Source organism: Lates calcarifer, linkage group LG21 (assembly GCF_001640805.2).
Source record: "Lates calcarifer isolate ASB-BC8 linkage group LG21, TLL_Latcal_v3, whole genome shotgun sequence".
Classification (NCBI taxonomy): Eukaryota; Metazoa; Chordata; class Actinopteri; family Centropomidae; genus Lates; species Lates calcarifer.
Window position 1 is genome coordinate 28522222 of NC_066853.1, and position 27549 is coordinate 28549770.

Genomic DNA, 27549 nt, shown 5'->3' on the forward strand with positions numbered 1-27549 from the left:
TGGAAATGATCTTTTGCTCCCTGTGGATTCAGATTCTACCTCTCTGCTTCTCTTACTAGATCTCTGTGCAGCCTTTGATACTATAGACAACTGCACACTCATTGACCAACTGGAAAATAGATTTGGCATTTTTGGACTTGCCCTCAGCTGGTTAAAATCCTACTTATCTGATATAACTCAGTGTGTCTCCTGTGATAACACCACATCAGCATTTTCTGATGTGAAATATGAAGTACCCCAGGGCTCTGTTCTTGGGGCCCTGTTTTTCTGTCTTTATATTTCACCTCTTGGCCAAATTATTTATAGTCATGGAAGACATTTTCACTTATGCTGATGATACCCAACTATATGTGCCAATAAAGGCTGACAGTGCCTCTCAAATTATGGAAATAGAGATCTTGTTTGTCTGCTGTGAAAAGCTGGGCGTCTCAAAACTTCCTGCTTCTTAATTCAGATAAAACTGAAATGCTGGTCATCGGCTCAGCCTGATATAGACACCAGTTTGATCAAGTAACAATGTCCCTTGACAAATGTTTGATTTCTCAAAGTATCTGGGTGTCACATTTGATCCTGCTCTCTCAGTACATTAACCAAGACCACCTTTTTTCACTTACAGAATATAGCCAGGATTTGGTCTTTTGTTTCTATGGCAGATGCTGAAATTCTAAATCACACTTTTGTCTCATCAAGACTAGATTACTGTAATGTTTTGTTGTTGTCAGAATACTGCAGCAAGAATGTTAACTAAGTCCAGAAAGTTTGACGATATTACTCCAATTTTAGCCTCCCTTCACTGGCTTCTTATTCATGCCAGATCAAGGTGCTTTTAATGACCAACAAAATTCATGCATACCTGTCTGATCTCCTTAATCCTTACATTCTATCCCGTGCTTTGTGTTCTCAGAGTGCAGTGCTTGTGTGTGTCCCCTAAGTTAAAAAGAAGTCAGCTGGCTGTAGAGCCTTTTCCTATCAGGCCACTTTCCTCTGGAATACCCTCTCTATTGATATTAGACACGCCGACTCCATTGAGGCCTTTAAATCCAAACCTAAAACTCATCTTTATGCCCTAACTTTCAGTTAGCACCTTATTCTGTCTCTACGTCTCAGGCTTCTACCTACCTGTTACTGTAAACTGTCTTAAAATCACTGCATTACTCTAACTCTGTTTCTTCCCTCAAGTACATTAGCATCCAGGCTGTGTCCCCTTTCTCTCTGTTTCTGTCCTCTCTCTTCATCATTCTCTCCTGTAATTTTGTGCTTTTAGTCTCTCTCCTCTTTTCCTGTTGCTGACTGCAGGTATTTCTGCCTCCAGGACTGTAGAGTCTGATCTGTGATGGCATGTCTCCTGCTGCTTCCACGATCCTGCTCACGGCTGTTCATACATTTAAAATGTATTAGTCTTATTGGTAGTCCTGTTGCTGTTACTATTATGACTGTCATTATTATTTTTATAGCCATCATTACTATTATTAATATTACCTATATCTCTATCCTTGCCACTGTCGCCTAGTGCTTGCTCCTGGTGGGAATTGTTCGGTCTCTCTTTGAAAATATTAGAATGTAAAGAGTATGGTCTAGACTTGTTCTCTATGTACAGTGCCTCCAGATAACATGTATTGTGATTTGGCGCTATATAAATAAAAATTGACTTGACTTCTTGACTTGACTCACATTCACACCTATGGGTAATTTAGAGTCATTCTGATTGATAGTCTGGCTATAAATGAGGCATAAAGTGCTTAAGATAATGTGTAATAATGTCCAAGTTCCGTCAATATTATAGTGTTCCAGGAGCCAAGTGATTAGAATAATAATATTATATTCTGTCCTCAGCCACCTCCTCCAGTGTGAACAGCTGACTCAGCCGCCTCTATGTGTTTGTTCAGTCTGTTGGTGTCTCTTTCTGTGATGCCTCTTCCCCACCAAACCACAGCCTAGAAGATGGTGCTCACAACAACAGACTTAACATGTGGAGCATCTTGTTACACGCATTGAAGGAAATGAGCTGGCTCAGGTTTGAGGTTTGTGTGGACCATACCAGCTCGTCATCCAATTGAATGTTCAGGTACCTGTAGGACCTGTAGGATCTCTACGTCTGATGTAGACTGGAGAAGGTGAGGTGTTCTTCTTCCTGAAATCCTCCTCTATCTCCTTTGTTTTGGCCTCTTTCAGCTACAGGTGGTTTTCCTCACACCACTTAACAAAGCGGTCTACCAGACCCTGAGCTCCTCCTCCTGTCCATCTTCCACACATCCCACACTGTCAGTGTCAGCTGAGAGTTTCTGTAGATGACAAGACTCAGAGTTGGTCCTGAAATCCCACATGTAGACAGTGAACAGGGTGTCTTCCTCCCACCATGGTTCTTTCCATCTGTTGTGAGTTTCAAAAGTCAACTGAAAACACCCTTTTACTCATTAGCTTTTAACTGTAACTCTGCCCAGGTTATTTTTCTGTTTTCTTCTGCTGTGTTGTCTTTCTTTTCTTTTGTTTTCCTCTGAATGTGATGTAAATTATGTAAAACACTTCACATCAGCTGCGTTGTGAATAATCAGTCAAATTTAGTATAGATTAAGTTGAGTGGAGTTCCTCCACCCTCGGCCATGATACATTCACAGGTGCTATGATGTCATGTCATTCAGGATGATGTGATGAGCGGATGTTTGACAGTGAACCGTTTCTGTTTGTCTTCACCTTCAGAGAACTTTACAAACACAATATTGTGTGTTTAGTGGATGTTGTGTGTCCAAACAGCCTCTCTTCTACATTAAGGACTGAGTGAAGTCTACAAACCGTGTGCGTCAGATTTTCTTAACACTTAACACAAGGACTCTGACTAATTGATGAAAACAATAAAAATCATTCTCTGAGCTGAAAACACTGCAATAAGTCTGACCCTGTTTGACGCATGCGCTCCATCGAGCTGATAATGACCGAAGCTAGCTACATTAGCAGCGGAAGTGAAGAAAAACGTCCTTCAAAATAAAACAGAAAAAGGACGTCAGGAGAAAGATTCGCTTCAGGTGATTGAGCAGAACATTTAATCATAGCACGGTGTAGGATTATGTCTTGGATTCGAGATGTGTTAACGGCCACTCCACAGTTTTTATATCTTTACTGTCAGACATTAGATGCTGCAAACTACCCGAGGAGCAAGAAATTCAGAAAAAACACCTCTAAACAGAAACAGATGGATTCTTAGAAAAGGTGCAGCTCTGTTTTTATATGGTCATTAGTTGAAGAAACATTTGGTCAGTCACCGTGATTATTTTGAAGATCCTTCTAGGAACCGATGTTTGTCAGTGCAGCCGTTTTGACCCTGCCCTGGTCTCCAACACCTCCCACCAGTTTCTCTGAAGAAGACTTCCGGTGGTGTGTCATGGCGGTGGCATGGTGAATCCTACAGAAAGGGAAAAATATTCGCCCCTGTGGTCCTCTCCCGTCGATTCAGGGCAGATTTTCATGCAGAAATAAGCGCGTCAGCTCCGGCCTCGCACCTAGGATCAGCCAGCGCAGCGCTGCGGTGTCCCTCCGCCCGGCCATGGCGGCTCACAAACCCGTGGAGTGGGTCCAGGCCGTGATTACAAGATTTGATGAGCAGGTAAGATGGGCTGATTCAGGGGATGGGTGTAGCAAGCTGTGGTCGTTCTGAGGGCCCAGCGTTCCGGCTGACGGTCCGCCTGCACAGACCAGGTCCTCTTTACTGACGGATTTAAAGACCGTTTCCCGGCAGAAACACTTTATGCTTTGAGATGTCTGTACTGTTTGTCCAAACTGTAAAAACACCGAGGAGGAGGTCTATCTAGCTAGCGCCGTCTCCGCCGTCAATTAGCACATTTACCCCACATTTATCCCGGGCTTTGCACGGAGGCAGCCCGTCCACTGATAAATAATACACAATAATACAACATGTCAGGGACGTTTCAGCCTCTACACACACACCTCTGTGTTTCTGTTCTAGTTCGCTGCTCATAGCTCTTTCACCGCAACTAGTGAGCTAACGTTAGCAGGCCTAGCTGTCTAATGTAAACAAATAAGATGTGACCGGGTTACCACCGTGCAGCGATTACTAAACCGGCTTACCGGGCACAGTGTGAAATGACTGTCTCTGGGCCAAAGCCCCTGGTTCGAGTCGCTGTTAGCACAAAGGCATAGAGCTCAGTTAAAAAACTAAGAGTGACCACAAAGAGGAACAAAATGATTATAATGAGATAGAAAATGACATTTAAGAGATACAAAATGTCTTCTAAACGATGCAAAACGCCTTCAAAGAGATACAATTGCACTACAAAAAGATGCAAAATGACAATAAAGAGATATAAAACAACCCCAGACACAAAATGACTCTGAAGAGATACAAAACAAAAGGTTGTAAAATTACTATAAAGGGATGCACAACGACCGCAGAGATAAACTCCATAACTCCATAGAGATGCAAAATGGGCACAAAGAGAATCAAATGGACTACAAAAAGATGCAAAATGACTGCAAAGAGATAGAAATAGACTTCACAGAGATACAAAACAATCACCGAGATTCAAAACCACTACAAAGAGACACAAAGGGACCACACATAGATGTAAAATGACTACAAAGAGATACAATTTGACTACAAATAGATACAAAACAATCAGAGAGTTACATGATAATCCAAAAGAGATGCAGAGTGACTACAAAGAGACATAAAACTATCACTACTTGAAGTCTATTTTGTGTCTCTTTCAGTCTGGGTGTTCTATATAGGCAGGGTGGGAGGCCTTTTACCTATCTGTGGGGGCAGGGTTAGGGTCTCTTAATCCATCTATAATCAGCACACTGCATTCATATGAACAAATATACCTGTCTACATAGTTTACTAAGTTGCAGACGTGAGGAAACGTCAGAAGTAAGAGTTCATGCTACTTCCCTGCTAGTTAATGTCTCAACTACCACTGTCAGGCTGTTTGCTAAATTCATCAGGTGAAACAACAGTGGAGCTTTAATTTAACTTTTTTTTCTTCAGTGATTTTCATTCACTTTATTATTAAATCTGTTTACACTCACTGGTTGGTAACTGTAATTGTTTGAAGTTTTAAAAATAGTGAAGTTATGTATACTTGATAAAGTTACAGTCAGTAAAAAGGGTAAACAAAGGTAATCTTTAACCCTCTGTCAGTCACTCCAATCAGTTTGCATTACCACAGTTAAGAGTCATTGTTGTTTAAAAGGGAAATCTGAAAGCCAGTTTGTGTTGACAGAAAAAAAATCAGTGTTGATTTGGCTCTGTTCAGTCGTCAGAAGTCTTGTAGCCAGGCTTTAACAGCTTAGCTTGGATTACTACAGTCAGAGGAAAGTGGCTTTAGGTGTTATACCCACCTCTTGGTTATTGTTACTGTAAGCTATTCCAACTAAAGTGTTCCAGTCACTTTACTGTAGTTTCCATCTGAAGAAACATGCTATTTATTACGGATAACATATTAACTGGTTGAACATCATCAGTACAGTTAATATTTGAAATTATTTAAGTTTTATTTAGCTTGCTGACTTTAGTTGCATATATTAGGGATGGGAATGAGCTCCACTCATTAAGAATGCACCGTCAGACAAGCGGTGATGTTCTCAGCAGTGTGTCTTATCTGTGCTGCAAGTCTGGAGCATAGAACCAGAAATGTTCCTGTCACTGCCCATGTAATGCCAGGTGACAGTGACATAAAATGTTGATGTTAAAGCTGTCCAGCTGTTGTTAGTACTACTGTGTTGGCTTCTGTCAAGTTCTTCTTTAGAGTTGTAGATGCTTCATTGTACTTTTTCTCAGTCTGGATGTAGCATTTCCAGTCATCGTTGGAAATAGGGCATTTTGAAATCTAGTGTTTAAGAGGATCAGACACTGGTTTGATATATACAATATCCTGATCAGGTCCAGTTAATTGCTGAAGGTGTGTTTAAATTAAAGAAAATCAAACATTTGATTAACCCAAATTGCATGGACAATTTGATGATTTCACCTTGTGGGTTAGGATATAATGATGGGTATTCTCCAGTGTTTTCAGATGTTTCTGTAAACCAATGTATTAACTGATGAGTTGTCAAGAAGTTTTCATCACAAGTTCCTGACTTGGTGTTTCCGAGGCTTTCTTTGAGGATGTAGGTGTGCCACTGCCATTGAGATGGTTTAGTATTTACCCGTGTCACCTGTCTAACCCACTTAAACTAAGCTGTATCTGCTGAGACCATGAGATGCAGCTGAAAACGTTGGAAATACCAAGCAAGTCAACGTTATGATGAGATTCTTGTCAGACTTCTAATTCCAAGGTAAAGAATGAACCTTCAAGCCCGGAATAGATATATTTGACTGTTGAATTGCATTTACAGCGGTTCTGCATTTTGATTACTTTTTGAAGTCAATTAATCCACCCAGTTGAAGTTGATTAGCCGTGACATCATCGTTAACACGTGCCCTCCACCAAAACCTAAATAATATGTTGCCATGTCAAGTCATGTTTTTTGCACTATGGTGTGCAGATGCACTAACTTTACCTCCCAAGACCCACTAACAGCTTCTGAGCTCAGGCTAATTCTCAGCAGTGTGCCTCATCTGTGCTAAGAGTCTAAAGCACAGAACCTGAAATCTTCCAGTCACTTCCATGTAACAGTGACGGTGACGAAAAAATCTGGCGTGAGAGCTGTCCATGCTTTGGCTGTTATTGTTACTTTTTGCCTTCCATCAGATTCTTTTTCAGAGCTGTAGCTGCATATCGTCTGAAATCATTTAAGTCACCAAAGCTATTTGTTATTTGTTCCTGTCATTAGCTGTTACATGAGCATTTAGGTACAATAAATTCATAAACCTGGCTGTTGGCCAGATGGCCAGTCATTAAAACTGACTACTTTCTGAATGTTTCAAGTCACGTCACTGTCAATTTATATATTGTTATAACACCAATCTTAAACCAGATGAGGATTTTTGTCTTCAGACGTCTGGGTCTTCAGTTTTTGGGCAGCTGGGCTCAGGAGTTAGAGCAGTCGCCCACCAATCAGAAGGTCGGTGGTTTGATTCCCGGCTCCTCCAGTCTGCATGCCGAAGTATCCTTGGGCAAGATACTGAACCCCAAATTGCCTCCAATGTGTGTCATCGGTGTGCAAATGTGTGTGTCTGTGCTAGAAAGCACTATTGTATAGAACAAGTGCTGTATGAATGTGTGTGAATGGGGTGAATGTGATCTGTGAAGCGCTTTGAGTGGTCGAAAAGACTAGAGAAGCGCTATATAAGTACAGTCCATTTACCATTTGTCAGAGAAACAAGCTGAGCAAAGAGCTGCTCTCAACGTCCCTTTTTTCTGCATCGCAGAAAAACATTAATTTTTTAAATATGAAACTACCTTATTCATTGAGGCCTCTGTGGATAATTCAGCTTGCAGTAAAAACGTCTGGAACGATGAACACTGAAGGAATCCTAACCTAAAAACAAACTGAGCGTCTAGAAAGAACGTGAGCTAACATTAGTGGCAGCTATGTTATCAGCCTGCTGGCCCTTATTAAACTGATTTTGATTGTGAAACTGCTAAAACAACATGCCCCCTGGCATAATGCCGTAATTCACCTCTTTTTATTGCCAATGTCTGTTCCAGAAGAGCAATATGCAGCAAAGAAGAAGCACTTGGCAGAAACAGAACCATAAACATTAGTTCCGCGTCTTTCCTCCCACCTCCACCAGATTAAAAAATAGTGAAATAAAAATTTGTTGATTTTTAAAAATAGATGTTGACTATGTTTACTGTGTAATGTAATGTTACTCGGTTATTCGTGCACACCCGTAGTTTTCAGTCATACTTTCTTACTTGGGTCACTGTGAAGGAGAAACAGGTATTAAATTGAATCCTATGTGGTATTAAAGAAGTCTCTGTCTCAGCCAGATGATGTGCTGTCAGGGTTGTGAGTGTTTCTGACACAACTTGAAGAATGTGAACTGTTCATTCACTGCTTAATGAATCAGAATAAGAATAGGACTTTATTGCCAAGTAAGGTTGCAATACAAGGAATTTGTCTTGGTATATCGGTGCTAAAGAACAGTGATAGTAAACAAAGACAGATATAGAGAATTAGAAAGAGCAAAAAGCAAAAACTCTATTTACAAGGAACATAAATATACATAATTTAAATATAAAGTGTAAAGTGCAAATGTTTGAAGATGGCAGTGATTGTCCGGAGAGACGTTAATGTAATGCATAGGTGTGTGTATAATATTAATTTAAGGTGTAGTGGGGGGTGGGGTGGGAGGATTATAGTCTGTGACTGTGTGTGTGTGAGGGGGTGGGGGGCTAGATCTTGTAAATGGTAAGCCTATTTTTTAGTCATATACACCGATCAGCCATAACATTAAAACCACTTACAGGTGAAGTGAATAACTTTAATCATCTCTTTACAATACAAAGCTGGGAAACCTTGGGGCCTGATATTAATCTGGATGTTACTTTGATACATGCCACCCAGTTTAACATTGTTGAAGACCAAGCACACCCCCCATGACTCCTGGACAGCAGGGGCCACCCCCAGCAGTACAATACTCCCAACACACCACAGAAACTGCTCAGAAATGGCTCAAGGAACATGGCAAAGACCCCAAGGTGTTGACATGGCCTCCAAATCCCCCAGATCCACATCTGTTTAAACATATGTGGGATGCACCAGAACAAGCCAGATGTTGGAGGCCCCACCCTGCAACCCAAAAGACCAAAAAGATCTGCTGCCAATATCCTAGTGCAAGACACCACAGGACATCCTCAGAGGTCCCGTTTCCATGCCCCGGTGGGTCATAGTTGTTATAGTGGCACAAGTGACCTAGGTAATATTATGCAAGTTGTTTTAATGTTGTGGTTGATCGGTGTATGAGTACTTTCAGCTACCACTAGGGCTGCAACTAATGATTATTTTCATTACTAATGTGCTAATTACTTTCTTTCTTTCAGATTTCTTGTTTTGTCTGAACAGCAGTCCAAACCATATGACACTTACTACGCTGCTTCATTCTTGAACAAGCACCTCCATATCAGACAGTGTTACCTGGCTCTATGCTTTAGTTAAGTTTCACTTAATTCAGTTCACTTCACAATTAAAGCCCTACACTGGCCAACTATTTTAAGGCTTTTATTGTGAAGTAGTTAGAGCTTTCTGTGGTCTTACTCATCCATGTCAGCAACTGTTAACTACTTAACACATTAAAGTAGGTCTACATGAAGATATGGATATAATTTCTTTCTTTTTAGGTTAAACTTCCTTAGTGAGCTGATTGGAGGCTGATAGAGAGGCATTTTGGCGTTTTGGGGTCGACTTCTGTCCATCTATGATTTACAGAGTCTGTGCTTGTCGGAGCTTCTCTTGAACTTCATGTGGCGAGTTGTCAAATGTCTCCCTTGTGGCTCTTACGCTCCTCTGTGCGGATGCATATGTGGAGACACGTGAAACAAGAAGCGGGGAGAAAAGCATGAATGTCAGTGATATTTACATTTTTTAATTTTCTTCTTTGCTGTTCTTGGAAGGGTGGGGGGTCCTGTTGGTGGGGTGGGTTGCCCACTGATCTCTGCGTTTGAAGAGTATCTTGATAATGACTGAAGCCTAAAGAAACTAGTGGGTTCATTGGTTAGACTTGGACAATACAATTTATCAATAAAAATTAAATAACAACTTTCTGTGCGATCATGTTTTATATGGCTTAATTAAACATTCAAAATTTACTTGTGGTAACCTATCAAAAAAATTTAAATAAAACAAAAACCTGTCACGACTGATTACAGGTTTCTTTGAAAGGAACTTCTGTGTGGAGGTGTAGCAGTTTGTGAAAAGTATTTCCTGTCTGGGAGTTGGTACCAGGGAGTTGCAGGCTGAACCCATATTTCTCTGCTGTGCTCAGGGACATTGTGTCTTTAACTAAGAAGTAGGAAACTGTTACATCCACACTTCTTTTCATTTAGAGCAATGGTGTGACTTGATGTGGACAAACAAACAGCATCTTCATCATCCAGTTTATTACGAACAGACTAACTTGTTCCTGAAGGTCCTGATGTTCAGTTAGTGTCGAGGGGGTGCTTTGATTCAGCTGTATGATCATCTTGGAGGATGTAGATTGTGCTGCAGTGTAACTCTATTGTGTCGTAAAGAGGTTATTTAGCCTAGACAAAATATTAGAAACACTGCACTCAGTGTAAGACAGTCCTTGGTGAAGGAGGACTGGTTTTTGCTTTGTGTTTTTAATAAACTGGACACTGGTTTTATGTGTGACCTCAAGAGGAATGGCGATGCCTGGGTGTGTGAAACAAAGAGCTCTCTGACCACACCGTGCTGTACCGGCTACACACAGAGACATGGCCTGTTTTACATTGTGTATGATGTGCATGTGATGATGTGATGGTCTGACTTCATGATGGAACCATAAGGCTGGACTGACTTTCAGTCAGGAGTCCAGTTTTTAGGGCTGGTACAGCTGACAATTGACGGACAAAACATTATTAGAGGAATATATAAGACAGGATAAAATTAATTTAATCAAGCTATACTGTGAAACCATCATTTTACAGCATTTCTGCCATAATGTTTGAACATATCTTCTTCAGTTGTGGTTAGTTTTGTGAGGCTGGCTGATTTAAGCAATAGTAATACTGTACATGACAATGGAGTATCTGCTCAGAAGCTTTTTCACAGTTCTGTGAAACCTAGTTTTGATTAAAACATCAGAATCTGAATCCTTTATTAATCCCTTGCGGGAAAGTGTTACATTGCTGTGTTCCATTTCACAAGAATAGATAACTAAAGAGGAATAAAATAATATAATGAAAGATACAAATAAAATAAAATAGTGATATAACCCAATCCTCAAAATTTATAAAGAAATAAACAAATATACCCTTCAAAATAGACTATACATTGTTAATATTGTGTTGAAGGACCTCAGCCACCTCAGAAAATAGAGACAGCTTTGGCCCTTCCTGTAGAGGGCGTGAGTGTTTTTTGTCCAGTCCAGTTTATTGTCCAAGTACACCCCCAAGTCCTTGTAATCATCAACAGTATCCATACTGACTCCGCGGATGGAAATGGGGGTCACTGGAGCCCTAGTCCTCCTCACTACTTGGTCTTTGCTACATTGAGCTGCAGATGGTTCTGTTCACACCAAGTGACAAAGCTTTCCAAAACAGCTCTGTACTCTGTCTCCTCACCCTTGCTGATACATCCAACTACTGCGTCGTCAGAAAACTTCTGAAGATGGCAGGTCTCTGTGCAGTAGCTGAAGTCTGTGGTGTAGAGGGTGAAGAGGAAGGGAGAGAGGATGGTCCCCTGCAGAGCTCCAGTGTTGCTGATCACACTGTCTGACCTACAGTGCTGCAGGTGCATGTGCTGTGGTCCTATGTCAGGTAATCTACAATCCAAGACACAAAGGGGGCATCCACCTGCATTGCTGTCAGTTTCTCACCCAGTAGAGCTGGCCTGATGGTGTTGAACGCACTGGAGAAGTCAAAACAAGATGACCCTCACAGTGCTTGCTGGCTTATCCAGGTGTTCGTAGACGTGGTTGAGCAGATAGATGATGGCATTCTGAACTTCTAGGTTAGGCTGGCAGGTGAACTGGAGGGGGTCCAATCGTTGTCTGACCATGGGCTGGAGCTGATCTAGGTGTGACGTCAGTGCCATGGGTCTGTAGTCCTCTGAAGACTCAGGCTGAAGACATGGTGAAGCACTCCACATAGCTGGGTGGCTCAGGCTTTTAGGACCCTGGAGATCAACCCATCTGGACCAGCAGACTTGCCTGAGTGGAGTCTCTTCAGCTGTCTCCTGACATGATCAACCGTGATGTCCAGTGTGGAGGTGACAGGTGGGGGTGGGTTAGATGGGTTGAGTTGGAGAGTGCCGTCGGCATGGGGGCCCAGGTAGGGAGGAGATGTGAGGGGGGTCATCACAGGATGATGACGGGCTGTGAGAAGGGGGAGGGAGAGAGAGAGGAGTAGGTGCTGATTGCAGGCCGGCAGCAGAAGAGACCGTGGGGTGGTGATCCGGGGACACAGTATCAAATCTGTTAAAGAACAGATTGAGTTTGTTTGCCCAGTCCACACTGCCTTCAAGTCCTCTAATGCTGGTTGGTCTGAAACCAATGATGGTCCTCATGTCACTCCAGACTTCTCCCATGTTGTTCTGCTGGAGTTTCCACTCCAGCTTCCTCTTGTATATCTCCTTTGCCCCCTTGATGTTCAGCTGCTTCTGGATCGTTCGTACCTTCTCTCTGTTGCCAGCTCTGAAAGCCCTCTTCTTCTCGTTGAGTATGGTTTTGATGTCCTTTGTTACCCAAGGCTTGTTGTTTGGGTAGCAAAGAACAGTCTCTGGTGGGACAATGGTGTCAACACAGAAGTTGTAGAGTGTGGAGTGTAGTGTCCATGGTTATGTGGTTGGAGTCACGCAACATAGCAATGAGTGCACTCGGGTGTTGAGTCTGTGGCCAGGCTATGGCTGAGTGAATGGTGTCACTTGCCGACGTCGGGCTGACCGAGGGGGGAACATAAACTGCCACAATGATAACATGTGAGAACTCCCATGGCAGATAATATGGTCGCAGTCCAACGGCACACAGTTCAATGTCCAGGCCACGAATTCACTCATTGGTGGTGATGTGAGTGGCATTGCACCGTTGGTTGTTCACTAGAATGGCAAGCCCCCCACCTTTGCGCTTGGTGCTGTCTCTGTCAGCCTGTACAGCGTGAAAGCCCTCGATGGAGACGTTGTCAGGAATATCCTAATGCAGCCATGTCTCAGTGAAGCACATTAAGCTACATTCCTGGTACTCCCTCTGACTCTGGGCTAGCGCTGTCAACTCATCCATTTTATTTGCCAGAGACCTCATGTTCCCCATAATGAGAGAGGGGAGACACAGCTTATATCTCCTCTTCTCTGTAAGTCTCTTCGGTCTTATCCCGTCCTTCTTTCGCTGCTGTTTCTTTCCCCCTCTCCAGATTTCTGCTGGAATACCTGTTCATTTGACTTGATTGCAGATGGACCATTAGAAGCCTGACAATAACATATAGCACAGCATGTAGGCCAAGTAGAAAGAAATGCTGATCAGAGGTAGGACTGGGCAATAAAACAATCTCGATTTGGGATTGCAAAAAAAATTGTCAATTAAGAGGAAAAGCTCACATGACAGTATTAACGCAACAGCAGCCAGCCAGGCAGCAGCTGCATGTCACAGTACACAGCAATTTCCTGACCTTCCAGTGGTAAAGAAAGCTATGGACAAGTCCGAAACATGAACTGGAGAGAGACACGAAAGTTCTAGCAGGGCTAACAGGGCTGAACCAAAACTAACATCTATCCTGTTGTCTTTTGCATCAGTTGACCTGTATGAAAAGAGATTGAAAAGAAGCTTGGATATAACAAACACTGTTTCTTACTTTTTAGTTAAAAACATGAGGCCCCAGACAGGAAATACTTTTACAAAATGCTGACTCTAATTTGCACCTTCACATAGAAAGTCCTATCAAAGATCATCATATTATACTCACAAGTTTTTGTTTTATTTACATCTTTTGATCATTTACAACAAGACATGTTTCCACAGTAAACTGGTATTTTATTTTTTATTAATAAATTATATTCTCAAAAAGGACTGTACAATTTATCGAAATTGAACTAGAATTGCAATTTGAACTAATGTGATTTGCAAACCGCAAAGACTGCCATTATTTTTAGAAAGGGAAGAGTCAGTGGATTTTTTTAGCTGCCTCACAGTTCACACACACAGAGCACTGCAGGAGCAACAGAGCAAGGCTGGAAACTTTACAACCAGATCTTGTCTTACAATGACCAAACCACAAAACAAACTGTGGAGTTAGAAAATTTGATGAAAATGGAAAGTAGAGCAACAGTGTGAGGCAGGCAGTGTGAGTTGCTCTGGTTCTCTCCGCTTTGGTGTCAGGTGAGCTGAAATTACTGGTGTTATGACGAGTTAAAAGTGGCTGACGGTGTCAATAGGCTGGCAAGAGAATCAACCAAGCTGTGACCAAGACGCCAGTTTTGTCTGCAGTGTTTCTGCCATACATACTTTGTAGAGGCGGCCCGCTGCAAGAAAATCATTGCTGCTGATATTATAAAATAGGAAAATACTGAGCCAAGAAGGAGAGAGCGAGGAGGAACAGGTGATGCTGAACTGATGCTGAATAAATCAATAGAACCAGGTTAGATGACTAGATGAACTCAATCAGCTGCTAAATCAAACTATAACCTACAGTCTGTAAACAGAAAACTGAAGAAGTAACAGTATCACAGTTGAGCTAGCTAGCACCATGATAGCTAGCCTCTTGAATTCAAGTCATCAATTTATATTTATATAGTGCCAAATCACAACAGAAGTTATCTCAAGGCACTGTACATATAGAGCAGGTCTAGACCGTAGACCGTCATTCTTATTCTTGGATTAGCACACAGAGCAGTTAATATTTCAATGATCTCTTAAATGGTAATACTCCATCACATGTTTTACATGTATATAGAGAATCCTGGACTGAAGCTTGACTTTCAAAATTATATCGCAATTCAAATCACAATCACAGTATCTATCAGAAAAATCGCAATTAGATTTTTTTCCCCAAAATCATTCGGACCTATTCTCAAAGTTTAACTAATGAGCCCACTTGTTTCTTTAGGCTTCAGTCATTATTAGGATACTCTCCAAACTCCGAGGTTATATATCCTGATCAGTATCACTCAGTATGGTGAAAACATCAAGATTGTATTTCTTACCATACCTTGACTGTAGTGTAATCCCATGTTTGTTGATGGCATCATCATTATCATCCTATATTGTCCAAGATGGCACCGGTCACGTTAGCTGCTAGTTACAGTAGCTTTGTTATACGAGCTGCACATTTATGTTTATTACAGAGTTTTTATGCTTCTCTTCTGCTTCTTATATTATATTTTTTAATCTTTTGTCTATTCTTCACTCTTATTTTGTTTTTGCTGCTGTAACAAGTGAATTTCCCACAAGTGGGATAAACAAAGTCTATCTTATCTTAGCTTAGCTTATCCTCGCTTATCTATGCTTAACTTATCTTAGCTTATCTTATCTTATCCTATCCTATCCTCTCTTGTCTTTTCCCTCAGCTTCCCATCAAAGTTGGACACCAGAACACCCACACCAAAGTCAGCACAGAGCACAACAAGGAATGTCTGATCAACATCTCCAAGTACAAGTTTTCCCTCGTCATCAGTGGCCTCACCACCATCCTCAAAAATGTCAACAATATGGTGAGTGGGCTCTGTCTGAGCAAAGTACAGTATGAAAGACAAATGGGAGGAGGAAGTGTGTAAAGAGATCAAGGATGTTATTTTGGACACATTCATTCTTGTTTGATTACTATGAGACTTTGTTCTTAAATCCTTGATTAATGGGTCTTCCAGAACAAAAGTACTCCCCTGCTTGACAAATGAGCAGAAATGAACATGTGTTGGTTTAGTCAAGGCTGATAGTTTTATTGACAAATGATGAAAACACCAACCCTGAGTTTTAATGATGCTGTGTCCTGGTGTTTGGACTCTGATTGTTTCACAGCGAATATTTGGAGAAGCTTCTGAGAAGAACCTCTACCTCTCCCAGCTCATTATCCTGGACACACTGGAGAAGTGCCTGGCTGGGGTGAGTCCTCCTCTGTCTGTAAGAGGTTTAGTAATGATTTTATCTCATCTTTGAAGACCAGGTATCCAATAGAGCTTTCATTACGTGCCGACTAAAGCAGGGTACACACTAACACACGGCAGTTTTCACAGTTTTGTTCTGTGTGTGGTGTGCAACGAAAACACCAACACAGCCCACCTCAAACACATTCTGTCCACCGACAGACTCTCAATCCTTGAAATCTAATGAGACTTTAAAGTAAATACACATAGCGGACAACGAGGTCTCTTGTTTTGTTGTGCTTCCGTCTTCAACCAGCTTGCTTCCTGATTGGCTAATCAGGCATGGACCCCGTCCCATGTGAAAAATCCACAGAGTTGCATGCTCAGCTCTCCTCGCTATACCCCCCACACAATAGGATATTTGGAAATGATGTTGAAAAATGTTGAACATGTTTAATATTTATCAGGGCGGCTGCGATTGTCTTCGAAGCAGCAATCAGGGAGGGTAAAATCACTCTTAATACACCTCACAGAACAGGAGAATCCAGCAAGATAAATGTTAAAACCAACCGATAATCGGACCTTCACTGACTTTGATCGAGAGGGGGGATTTGGGCCGATAATTGGCCTGATAATCTTTTAGTGTGTACCCTGCTTTACATGCGGCTGTGGCTCATGAGGTAAAGCGGTTGCCCACTAATTGGAGGGTTGGTGGTTTGATCCCTGTTCTGCATGCCCAAGTATCCTTGGGCAAGATACTGAAGCCTAATGTGTGTCATCGGTGTGTGAATGTGTATGAATCTGTCAGAAAGCACTTTGTAGAATAAGCACTGCATGAATGTACAGTATTTGTGAATGGGTGAATGTAACCTGTAGTTTGAAGCGCTTTGAGTGGTTGATATGACGAGAAAAACGCTATACAAGTGCAGTCCATTTACCATACACTTGAAAAGAATATATACTGTATGTCACAGCAGTCTTGAATTTCCAGTGATTTCTGTTCTGTTATTTCTTTGTGATGGAAGGACTGGAACAAATTTGTTAGTGTTACACAAGCCCTCATGCACTTCATAAACTTAATATAACTCCTCTGACAATGTGACCAAATCTGCTGGGTCAAATATATACACACAACAACTTGAATGATCAGTTTTGGTGGTGCAGAAAATTGTGGCATGGCCTTTTAACTTCTTGTGAGGAGCTCAGCACAGATCAAATCATTGATTCATTGATAAATCAGGCTAGAATTAAGGTTTTAGAACGGCCTTCCCAAAATCCTGACTTAAACCCCATAGAGAACATGTGCTGACCTGTGCTGAAGAAACAAGTCTGTGTTAGAAAGTCAATGAATTTAATAGAACTGCACCAATTCTGTCAAGAGGAGTGGCCAAAGGTTCAAACACAAACTTTTCAGAAGCTGGTGGATGGTTATCAAAAGTGTCTAACAGGTGAAAATGTGCAAGGGGTGGTTTACCAAATACTAGCACTGCTGTATGTATATTTTTGACCTAGCAGATTTGGCCACATTTTCAGAAGACCTATAATAAATTTACAAACGAACCAAAATGCAGTTTTGATTATAGTGAAAATGGTTTTGATCAACAAATGTGCGACAAATATTAGCAAAATAATTGACACGGGACGTCCTCATTGGACAGGCCACCTCAGAAAACACTTGACGATTACACAGAAAGCATTAAAAGTCCACTGAAAGGTGGATTTTCCATTTACACCATGCAGATGTTTATGGGTTTAATGAATGAATTTTATTTATTTACATAGTGCTTTTTACAGCAGAGTTATGTCTAAAACACACACTGAAACAGGCAAAGTAACAGACCTATGTCATAATTTAATAATTTTTGTTTTCAGCAAAACAATATATTAACTATTATGGTGGCGTGTCTTGATAAACCTTACAAGTGAAAGTGTCAGTGATTTAATCAAAATAAGAAATTAGGTCCAATGAATTCTTAATGACAGAAGTTCTGGTTTTAAATATGAAAAGCTCTTTACAGACTCAGGTCAGGTTGGCTCACATGCCAGAGACCACCAAATGTGGACTGTCATTGCCAAAATCTTCTCCCCAGCTGCTATGTTTTCCCACTGGCTGGCTACTCCATATGGTCATGGAGAGCCCTGATCCAGGCCTTGATGATGAGCCTTTGTATTGGATTGTTCCCTCTCGTCCTTGTGCAGCCTATGAAATCAAACCCTGAAATGACTGAGTGTGTACGCTGCTGGGGTGTTGTGCTCACCCAGACACAAATCTCTGTTAATGTACTTATTGTCTATCAGTCACACTCTCCTCGTCTCTGAGAGGTTCCTCTGCGGACTAGCAGGTTCGGATTACATTTGCAGGCATTTGGTACTAGTCTGCTCTCAGCTTCCTGTACAGGTTTTTATCATTAGCTTTCACTGTCAAATGGAAGCCAAGGTCTCTATTAGTGGTGTGATAAGTGTGATAAGGTTATATTGTAATATGATTCTGCTGATAAAGTGCTGTTAATGTCCAGGCTCTGATTTGTGTGTCTCTGCTTTTACTGAATCTGAGGTGTTTTCAGAAACTACATTTTATGCATGTTACAGCTTCACAGCCAGGGCTGCACAATATATAGAAAAATTATCATTATCGCGATATCAATGTGCGCAATATGCATATTGCAAAGACAGCTTGAACTGCAATACATGGTATATTTCCATATGATCTTCATTCACGCTCTACTTGTCAGTATTTTTGGCCATTCAGATGGTGCTGTTCTGCCCAAGTCGCCTGCCCCCTGTGTAGATGCAATAAACTGAGGCAGAAGCGCATAGAGAGTTAGGTAGTGAGCAGAGACTGCCAATATGTCCGTTAATTCCGGCCATATAGAACAACTTCTGGAGATGTTTTAAACAGCCATATAACAGCCTACATTTAAACAACAATAAAGCACAACTCCCCCAGGGATGTCTGCTTAGACATGCAAGTCCAGTCGAGTCACATGATCAAACACTGAGAGAAACAGCAGAGGTCAAACCAAACTTTTGCAGGATATATTATGTGTAAAAAGGGATAACCCCATTATTTTTTTTTAACTTGGTTAATGTTTTTGGGTGTAAATAACTGATAAGGACAAAAGTCTTTGGAATCAGTGCAGTATTGATCAACAGTGAACCCGGACACCGTCAATAGCTGCTGCAACGAAAACTGTGCACTTGCATATTTTCCACCTGACATTTTGGACGGTGATGTTTTCATCTGCTAGTCAACAACTCATGTTCCCTGCCAAAAGGCAGCATATGCAGGCTAATGTGTTACGATAGTGAGCTGTCACAGCAAGATGCTCACACAGTTTAGGAATGGCATGTTATCTTTTCTGATGTGTACATCAATCAGGAGATCTGCTAGAGTATTGTAGGTATGGTAGCACAATCACAAAGCTGGGGTGGTTAACAGTTTACCAAACATACTGTCTGCTGACAATGGTAGGCAAGCAGAAAGTGCATGATAATTATTCTCATAAGTATTTGTTTATTGTTGGGATTCTCCACTCTTCAAGGGTCAGCTGCAGAGTGTTGCACAGGTTTTGACCCCCATGAGAACAGTGCCTCACACAAGATGTGTGGGAAGAGGCAGAGAGCAGCAGAAGAACCATTTTCTTCATTAAGAGTGTAAATTTTTTTACTGCCAAATTAAAAGTAATGTTTCTGGGCCAGTGGTTACAATGGTGGTGCCAGTGATCTTGAAATGATATAACTTAAAGTCATCCCCTGTATTTCATTTCTTCAGTGTCAGCAAAGCCTACTCACTGTTCAATTCAATTCAAAGCAGAAAGACATTAACACTGTATACATAAATCTTTGTCATATTGTTATGGCAATATTCAACAGTGATATCACATAGCGCATGTTTTCTAGTATTGTGCAGCCCAATTCGCTGCACATGCTTGGTCTACAGTAAGCCTACATTAAAGTTAGTAGAGTAGTTTGAATAGCTGAAGTTTATGTAGCAGGTACTGATTCATCACAAACCCACGTGGTTCATTCATTTTGATCGTGGCTTAAAATAAACAGATCGTACTTAAAAGAAACCAATTTTTTTAGAAGTGTGGCTAAGGAGCACAGGAAAACTCTGGACAACTACAGTAGTTTACAAACTGGATGATTCATGACTGACTGAACATGACAAGGTGGCCTCATGTCCAAAAAAATAATAAAGGTCAGAGGGTCAGAGTTTCTGTACAGGTGTGCACATTCTCCTGTCAAGTTTGTTTTTATAGATCACAACTTTTGCATGGCCCCATTTATTGCATATGCAATGGTTATAAATGAGACACCAGGACATCTCCGTATTAACTCAGAGCATGGCCACTGAACAGAACAAGAGGATATGCTATGTTCTAACCATGGTGTTTCTCTGGTTAACCCATGGTTGCTCCAGTGTCGCCAGAGTTAACTTGTAATGTAGCTTGAAGCAGTTAGTGTTGTGCCATAGTTACTAGGACCATACCCACCAGTCTTAATTGAATAGTCAAGTTTTTTTTGTTGTTGTTATCATTTTTATAAATATGTAGAATTTTTACTTTTTCTCCATAACCAACAATTAGGAGATTATTCACAACATTCACACCATCGGAAAAACATTAATGAGGAATTTAGTGTGAATCAGTAAGAATGTAGGTGATGAGATGATTTAAATGGCCTCCTGCCAGCCACTCAGGAAATATAGTATTAGCGAAAGCGACTGTGACCTTTTTCCTGACTGTGTGTGTCGCCCACCCCCAGCAATCTAAGGACTGCTTACGTCTGGATGAAACCATGCTGGTCAAACAGCTGCTGCCGGAGATCTGCCATTTCATCTATACGTACCGTGAAGGCCACCAGCACGCCGCTGAGCTCAGGGCCTCGGCCTCAGCCGTCCTCTTCTCACTGAGCTGCAACAACTTCAACGCCGTCTTCAGCCGCATCTCCACTAGGTAGCTCTTTTCCTGTACCCACAGGCTGCTGGAACAGCTCCAGGTCTTCCCACCTCTGATGGGATTATATTTTTGTTGTAGAATGTATCAGTGCTGGTGTCTATTAGAAACCTTTAGTTAAGTTGGTTTAGTTATGTTAATTTAGTAGTACTTTTTATTGGCTGTGTGACACTCATTCAGTCACATATTTTTTGAACTATTATAATGTTTTTGAACTCTTGTTGAGTGAGGCTCCAGACCCCCAGCTGTGTCTTTGGAGCTGTTTCTATGATTAACAGTAGAACACTGGATTTACTCTGTATTTGTTCACTATTTTCTGATCTTCACAGACAAACAGTTAATCACTAATGATCTGTTATTTCATATAGTTTACCCCTGAGCATTTTCTTACAGATTAATCTTACAGATTAAGCTTTTTTTTTATTTACCTGACCAACATCCATCCATCCATTATCTTTGATGGTCGCAGGGGAGCTAGAGCCAGTCCCAGCTGACATTAGGTGGGAGGCAGAGTACGCCCTGGACAGATCACTAGTCTACCACAGCCTGACATATAGAGACAAACAACCATTCACACTCACATTAACACCTTATGGACAGTTTAGAGTCACCAGTTAACCTGCATGTCTTTGGACTGCAGGAGGAAACTGGAGAACCAGAGAGAGCCCACGCAGGCACAGGGACAAACACAGCACTAATAAAACTGTTAATACATCAATCAGCCATAACATTGAAACCACTCACAGCTGAAGTGAATAACATTTATCATCTTGTTACAGTACAATGTTCTGCTGAGGAACCATGGGTCCTTTATTTATCTGGATGTTGCTTTGACACATACCACCCAACTAAACATTGTTTTAGGCTAAGCACACTCCCTCAGTGGCAACAGCAATCCGAACGTCAGGGGCCTCCCCCAGCAGGATAATGCTCCCACCACACCACAAAAACTGCTCAGAAATGTCTTGGGGAACACGACAAAGACCCCAAGGTGTGGATCTGGCTTACAGACTCCCCACATCCCAATCTGACCCAGTATCTGTAGGATGACCCAGAACAAGTCAGATCCATGGATGCCCCATCCCGCAACCCACAGGACCCAAACGATCTGCTGCCAGTGTCCCGTGCCAGACACTACAGGGGATCTTCAGAGATCCCATATCCAAGCCTCAACAGGTCAGAGTTGTTTTGCCAGTATGAAGGGGACCTATGCAATATTAGGCAGGTCCTACAGGTACTGAATCAGATTGGGATCTGGGGAGTTTGGAGCCCAGGTCAACACTCAGCAGCTTTGGCTCTTTGTTGTGTTCCTTGAGACATTTCTGAGCAGTTTTTGTGGTGTGGTGGGAACGTTATTCTGCTGGGTGAGGCCCCTGACACTGGGGAGTGTTGTCGCCATTGGAGGGGTGTGTGCTTGGTTTGTGACAATATTTAGGTGGGTGGTACGTGACAAAGTAACGTCCAAATGAATGTCAGTTCCTCAGCAGAACATTGTGTTGTAACGAGATGGTCAATGTTATTCACTTCATCCACCCGTGGTCATAATGTTATGGCTGATCGGTGTATATGGGAAGGAGACACTAGGGCTGAACTAGATCAGTGGGATTGAGCTCATATCCTGATGAAGTCAAAGAAAATGTTTTCCAGTACCAAGCTGACAGACAGACTGTACAGATTACAGCAAACACCTGAGTCAATCCCAGTGCCTCTCCAAGCCATATAAAATGAAATAAAGAAATGAAGAAAACAGGCTTTCATTAAATGTGAACATGCTCATTTACAGGCCGATATCGAAAGAACATAAAAAGGAAGTCTGTGCCATAACACATACAGAAATTAAAATGCAACCTCCTTTTTTTAACCCATGCATTCTCCTCTGAAGACTTTGGGCTACATAATTTTCACTTCTGGATGAAGGCTAAAAAATATTTGAGGTAATTTCTTAACCTGTTTGACTGTGTATGTGTTTTTAGGCTCCAGGAGCTGACGGTGTGCTCCGAGGACAACGTGGACGTTCATGACATAGAGCTGATGCAGTATATCAATGTGGACTGCTCCAAGCTGAAGAGGCTGCTACAAGGTGTGATGTTCCTACAGGTTTAAATCAAGGACAGGAGCCCTGATATGGAGGTTGAACCAGTGTTTGTAATGTCATGTATTGGTTCTGATGCTGTTTGGTTTCTTTCAGAAACTGTCCTGAAGTTCAGAGCTCTGAAGAAGCCTGCCCAGCTTGCAGTCATCAACAGTTTAGAGAAGGTACATGTTCTGATTCTGACCCAATATCTGACTGCTGTGTGTATATTGTCACATTGGTTTTACATGTGTTTTTGTTGTGCTGTTCTGTGTGTGTGTGCAGGCATTTTGGAACTGGGTGGAGAATTACCCTGATGAGTTCACCATGCTCTACCAGCGACCACAGGCAGATATGGCAGGTATGAACTGAGACAAACCATTCAGTCACACAGATTTGATTGGAGTCTGATTCATCTGATCTCATATTCTGCATATGGATTGGTTTGATTTGATTAAAGTGTTCTTCAAAAAGGTAAAAGAGCTCTACAGATATAAACTGTAAAAACCCACTAAACCCAGCCTGTCCTCAATAATAAAACACATGGGCTTTTTAAACTTAATTTTTATTTATGTTTTAACAACGAAAATATAATACATTTTTATACAATGACTTTCTTTTCCTTTGACAGCTATATGTAATGTTTATACACATATTCAAGTATGAAGCAAAAAAACATCACAAAGAAAATAAACATTAAGATAAATATATATTTTTTTTAAATAGGGCAGAAATGTCCACTCCAATATATACATATACATACACATGCACACACATATCACATATGTACACATATAAAACAAGTCCATCAGAACCCATCAGTGAGAAAAACAAACACAAATCTATCCACTCTTAGGTATAATAGCTTAGACAAAATTACAGACACATGGTGCATGCCCAGGAATGAGTAGGTAAAACTTAAGTAGGAGGGTCAAAGTCTCATTGTATTAATAAAGTCATGACAGGACATCGTTTAGTAAAAGTGGATCTTTGGAGCCTTAATGAATGTGTAATTTGCTCCATCTGATATAAGTCCCATACATTTTGGATCCATAGATTATATGTAGGAGGATCTGGTTTCAACCACCTTGTGGTTATACATTTTAATGCTGCTGCGAGCAATATATTTAAGAGGTGTTTCTGAGCCTTCCTGACCATACCCTTAGGTATTGCTCCCAATAATGCCACTGTAGGGCTTTGAGGTATGTCCTGTTTGAAAACCTTTCTCAAATACTTCTTCTTCACATGGACTTTTAAGACTCTGGTTGCAAGAGAGTTTATCTTCAAGTCCTTCATTTTTAGTTTCAGTCTAACTCTTAATGCCAGATCTGAACCACCTGGACTGGTCTGGACTGCTAGCTAACTGATGCAACAGCTGGCTAACTTACTGGTTAGCAGTATCACTAGAACATCCATTCCTGTCTGTCACATGTCCTCAGTCTCTCTCACTCTGTATATTCCCTGTGTTTGGTCTACAGAGCAGCAGAACTGGATTTTCTCTGCAAGCAGGCAAATAACTGCTGTTAAACTAAATGTAATGGATTGATAGTATATTAAAGTGGCTGTACTTCACTTCTTGTCTTAATAAACATAGATAAATCGTGTTCACTATAAAGAGCCATGTTCTGGAATATTGAGCATTAAATCTTTTACACTCTATATAAAATCTATAAAAGAATCGTTGATTGATGTAGATCAGTGTACTGTTGCAGCCCTATGTTTCACATGACTGTTGTAATGATGTTTTGATGCTCCACAGGAGGTAGGTGTTGAAAGTTAAGTTGCTGTCATAAAGTGTGTGTGTGTGTGTGTGTGTGTGTGTGTGTGTGTGTGTGTGTGTGTGTGTGTGTGTGTGTGTGTTCAGAAGCTGCAGAGAAGCTGTTTGATCTGGTGGACAGCTTTGCAGAGAGCGCCAAGAGGAAGGCAGCAGTGTGGCCTCTGCAGATCATCCTCCTCATCCTTTGTCCAGAGATCACACACACTATCTCCAAAGACACTGTGGAAGACAGCAAGGCCAACAAGGTGGGAGGAAACAACACATACACAAACACAGAGCAGAGACTGACTCCATTTCTTACACTCACTTCCTGTCCCGTTGTGTGTGCAGAAACTGTTCCTGGACAGTTTGAGGAAAGCTTTAGCGGGTCAGGGTGGCAGCAAACAGCTGACGGAGAGTGCTGCCATTGCCTGTGTCAAACTGTGTAAAGCCTCCACCTACATCAACTGGGAGGATCACTCCACCATCTTCCTCCTGGTCCAGTCCATCGTCATAGATCTCAAGGTCTGACCTGTAACTGAAAATGAGCTCTTCTCTCTTCCTTCTCCTTATCCTCTTTGCCTACTGTGTCCACAGCAGCAGAAAAGTTTAATTTTCCCATAACTCTGGTCTTTTCCTTGGTTTATTTAAACTCAAAGAAAGTGCTGGAACTGAAAGAGGGATTTCATACAGGCACAGTTTTTCATGGAATGATATTTCTCTCTGTAATTTGGATGTGCTGCCTCGACTGAATCAGCATTCACACTATAGGATCATTACAAGCACTTTGCTTTCTAAACTAGCAAGTAGTCACACGGTGAGACAAAGGAATCCTGTATAAAAAAAAGATGCATCAAGATGCATTGATAATTGTCTTATCATCGCATTGCATCCCTCTGACTTATGACTGACATAATGTGAAACTAATAAGACTGAACTTCTGTAAAGCAAAGTAAAATTAGAGTGTTCACTACAATTGGTGCGAGTAGCAGCCACCTTGAATTCTTATTTCAGGGTTGGTGGGGTTGCTCCGACTTTCTGAGTTGGAAATCCAGCCTCAGGGGGTTCCAATTGATTTCCACTTCAGACTAGGAAATTCTGACTTCAGAGTAAAGTGGGATGCTCCATAATACTGCTTTCTCTGACATTTGACAAATTATTTAAAACTGTTCATTCTGATTAACAGTTGGTTCCAATAGTTCAGCTGAATGTAATGGCCACCAGTTACTGTTCTCACCAGACATGTGCTTTTGAGTGAAATGAAGTGACCTGTGGCCCTCCGTGTCCCACCAGGCTCTGCTTTTCAACCCAGCCAAACCCTTCTGGAGGGGGATGGGCAGCCAGAATGCTGACGTGGAGCTTATGATGGACTGCTTCGTTTCCTGTTTCCGCATCAGTCCTCACAACAATCAGCACTTTAAGGTAGATGGAGGAGAAGTGATGTTCATTGGTTGTGTTTACTGTTCCCTACAGTTGACAGCAGCAGCAGCTGGATATGTTTAATGAGTGTCTCCTGTCTTGGTCCTGTAGGTCTGTTTGGCTGCCTCCTCCCCCTCCACCTTTCATTTTGTCCTGGTCAACTCATTGCACAGAATAATCACCAATGTAAGTAATGTCTGCAGTGCTTCTTCAGACATCACGATGACAGAACAGTTTTATGTGTCAGTTCACATCGAATTTCTCTTTTCTGTTTCTCATTGTGTCAGTCCCATCTGGACTGGTGGCCTAAGATTGATGCAGTATACTGCTACTCTGGAGAGCTTCGCTTTATGTTCTCAGACACCCTCAATCGGGTGATCCAGGGCGTCGGCACCCACGCTCCACTACGCATGACACCGGTGAGAGTACAGCAACATTACATTACTTAACTGCATGAAACAGAACTGCAGATGAGAGGTGAAACGAAAGTGTCTACAGCTCCCCATCCTCTTGGATGACTGAGAATCTCCACAGACATACATGAAACAAACCAAATCATAGTCAGAGTAAAGTTTGAGACTGAGGGATAATTTTAATTTAGATTCTTTATGATGCTAAATCAGACTGATCTGAGACAGAGAACTCATTTTACCATAACTGGATTCTACAGAGATGTTCATTTAGAGTGTATAACTGTTAACATGTTCTCTGGATGCTCTGAAGCACCTCGAACCTAATCCTTTGTCTGCCCCCGCCCAGAGTCTGACATTCAAAGGGAAGATGACCACCAGCCTTAAGTTCAAAGAGAAAACCACAGACCTGGACACTCGAAGTTACAAGTGCCTCCTCCTTGCTCTGGTTAAACTCATCCACGCTGACCCCAAACTCATGTTGCATGTGAGTCGGCACAACTCGTCCTCAACACGTTCATGGAACAGAGACTCAGCTCATGTTTATTCGTTTACTGGGACATTAGCAGGGCTGTAAATCACAGTACCATATTATATTATCGATTCAATGGACAACGATTCGATGTTTGCCGATATCACAAAGTGTGCTACATTATGGTTTGATTCGATTCAATTCAGGAGCCAATGATTGATATGAGACAATATCATATGCTGATTTAACACAATCACTTCCATTCATAACAAATCCCAAAAAGCAACTAAAGTATCATTTGACCTTTTTATTCCTGAGCTCAACCAGACATTTAAATGAAAAACAATCTTCTTTTTTAATAAAAATAGATAAAACTTGTTCACAATAAGAGCCACATTCTGATAAACTGAGCTTTAAAATTTTTACATTATAGCTATAAAGTGCAAATGTGAAAATTTTAAAAGAAAACTGAAAGAACATTAATATCCTATTTGTATACACTAAGCAGGATATTGTGTAAACTTTACTTCAATTTAGAGTCTCAAAATATTTTTAGAACTCAGTAATAATAAGCAAGACAGTACAGTCTTTCTGTATCATAGCCACACACTATGCATTCGGCTACTGCTACATTTTTTCCTCATCAAATTGCATTGTTTGGAGGTTTGGAGGTTGAGGTCGTACTCAGGCAGAGGAAGATGTTTCAAATTTCAAAATAAAGGTGGGTCTTACAAATGATTATATTGTGACGACCTTTGATGTTATACGTTTTGTTAGTGTTAGTGAAGGAGCGCTGTTCAGACTGTTCAGTTGAAGTACTCTTACTTCAGGGTTAA

At 41.4% G+C, this 27549-nt stretch overlaps 1 protein-coding gene across 8 annotated transcripts in view; it reads left to right on the forward strand.

Moving 5' to 3' along the window:
* The first annotated feature begins 3137 nt into the window (after window positions 1–3137).
* nf1a (neurofibromin 1a) overlaps window positions 3138–27549 on the forward strand; it is a 113384-nt gene continuing 88972 nt past the window's right edge. For 2 of the 8 annotated variants that reach the window (XR_007808963.1, XM_018700459.2), the window contains exons 1-13: window positions 3141–3598; window positions 15115–15258; window positions 15563–15646; window positions 20395–20585; window positions 22559–22665; window positions 22774–22841; window positions 22942–23017; window positions 24521–24678; window positions 24764–24937; window positions 25706–25834; window positions 25943–26017; window positions 26119–26250; window positions 26591–26728. Coding sequence is in view for 7 of the 8 variants with exons in the window: in XM_018700459.2 (XP_018555975.1) it covers window positions 3539–3598; window positions 15115–15258; window positions 15563–15646; window positions 20395–20585; window positions 22559–22665; window positions 22774–22841; window positions 22942–23017; window positions 24521–24678; window positions 24764–24937; window positions 25706–25834; window positions 25943–26017; window positions 26119–26250; window positions 26591–26728 (1536 nt within the window). In the remaining variant the exon portion in view is untranslated. Of the gene's footprint in view, window positions 3599–15114; window positions 15259–15562; window positions 15647–20394; window positions 20586–22558; window positions 22666–22773; window positions 22842–22941; window positions 23018–24520; window positions 24679–24763; window positions 24938–25705; window positions 25835–25942; window positions 26018–26118; window positions 26251–26590; window positions 26729–27549 lie in introns of all 8 variants that reach the window. The other 6 variants (XM_018700445.2, XM_051065737.1, XM_018700478.2 and 3 more) reach the window with 6 other exon arrangements.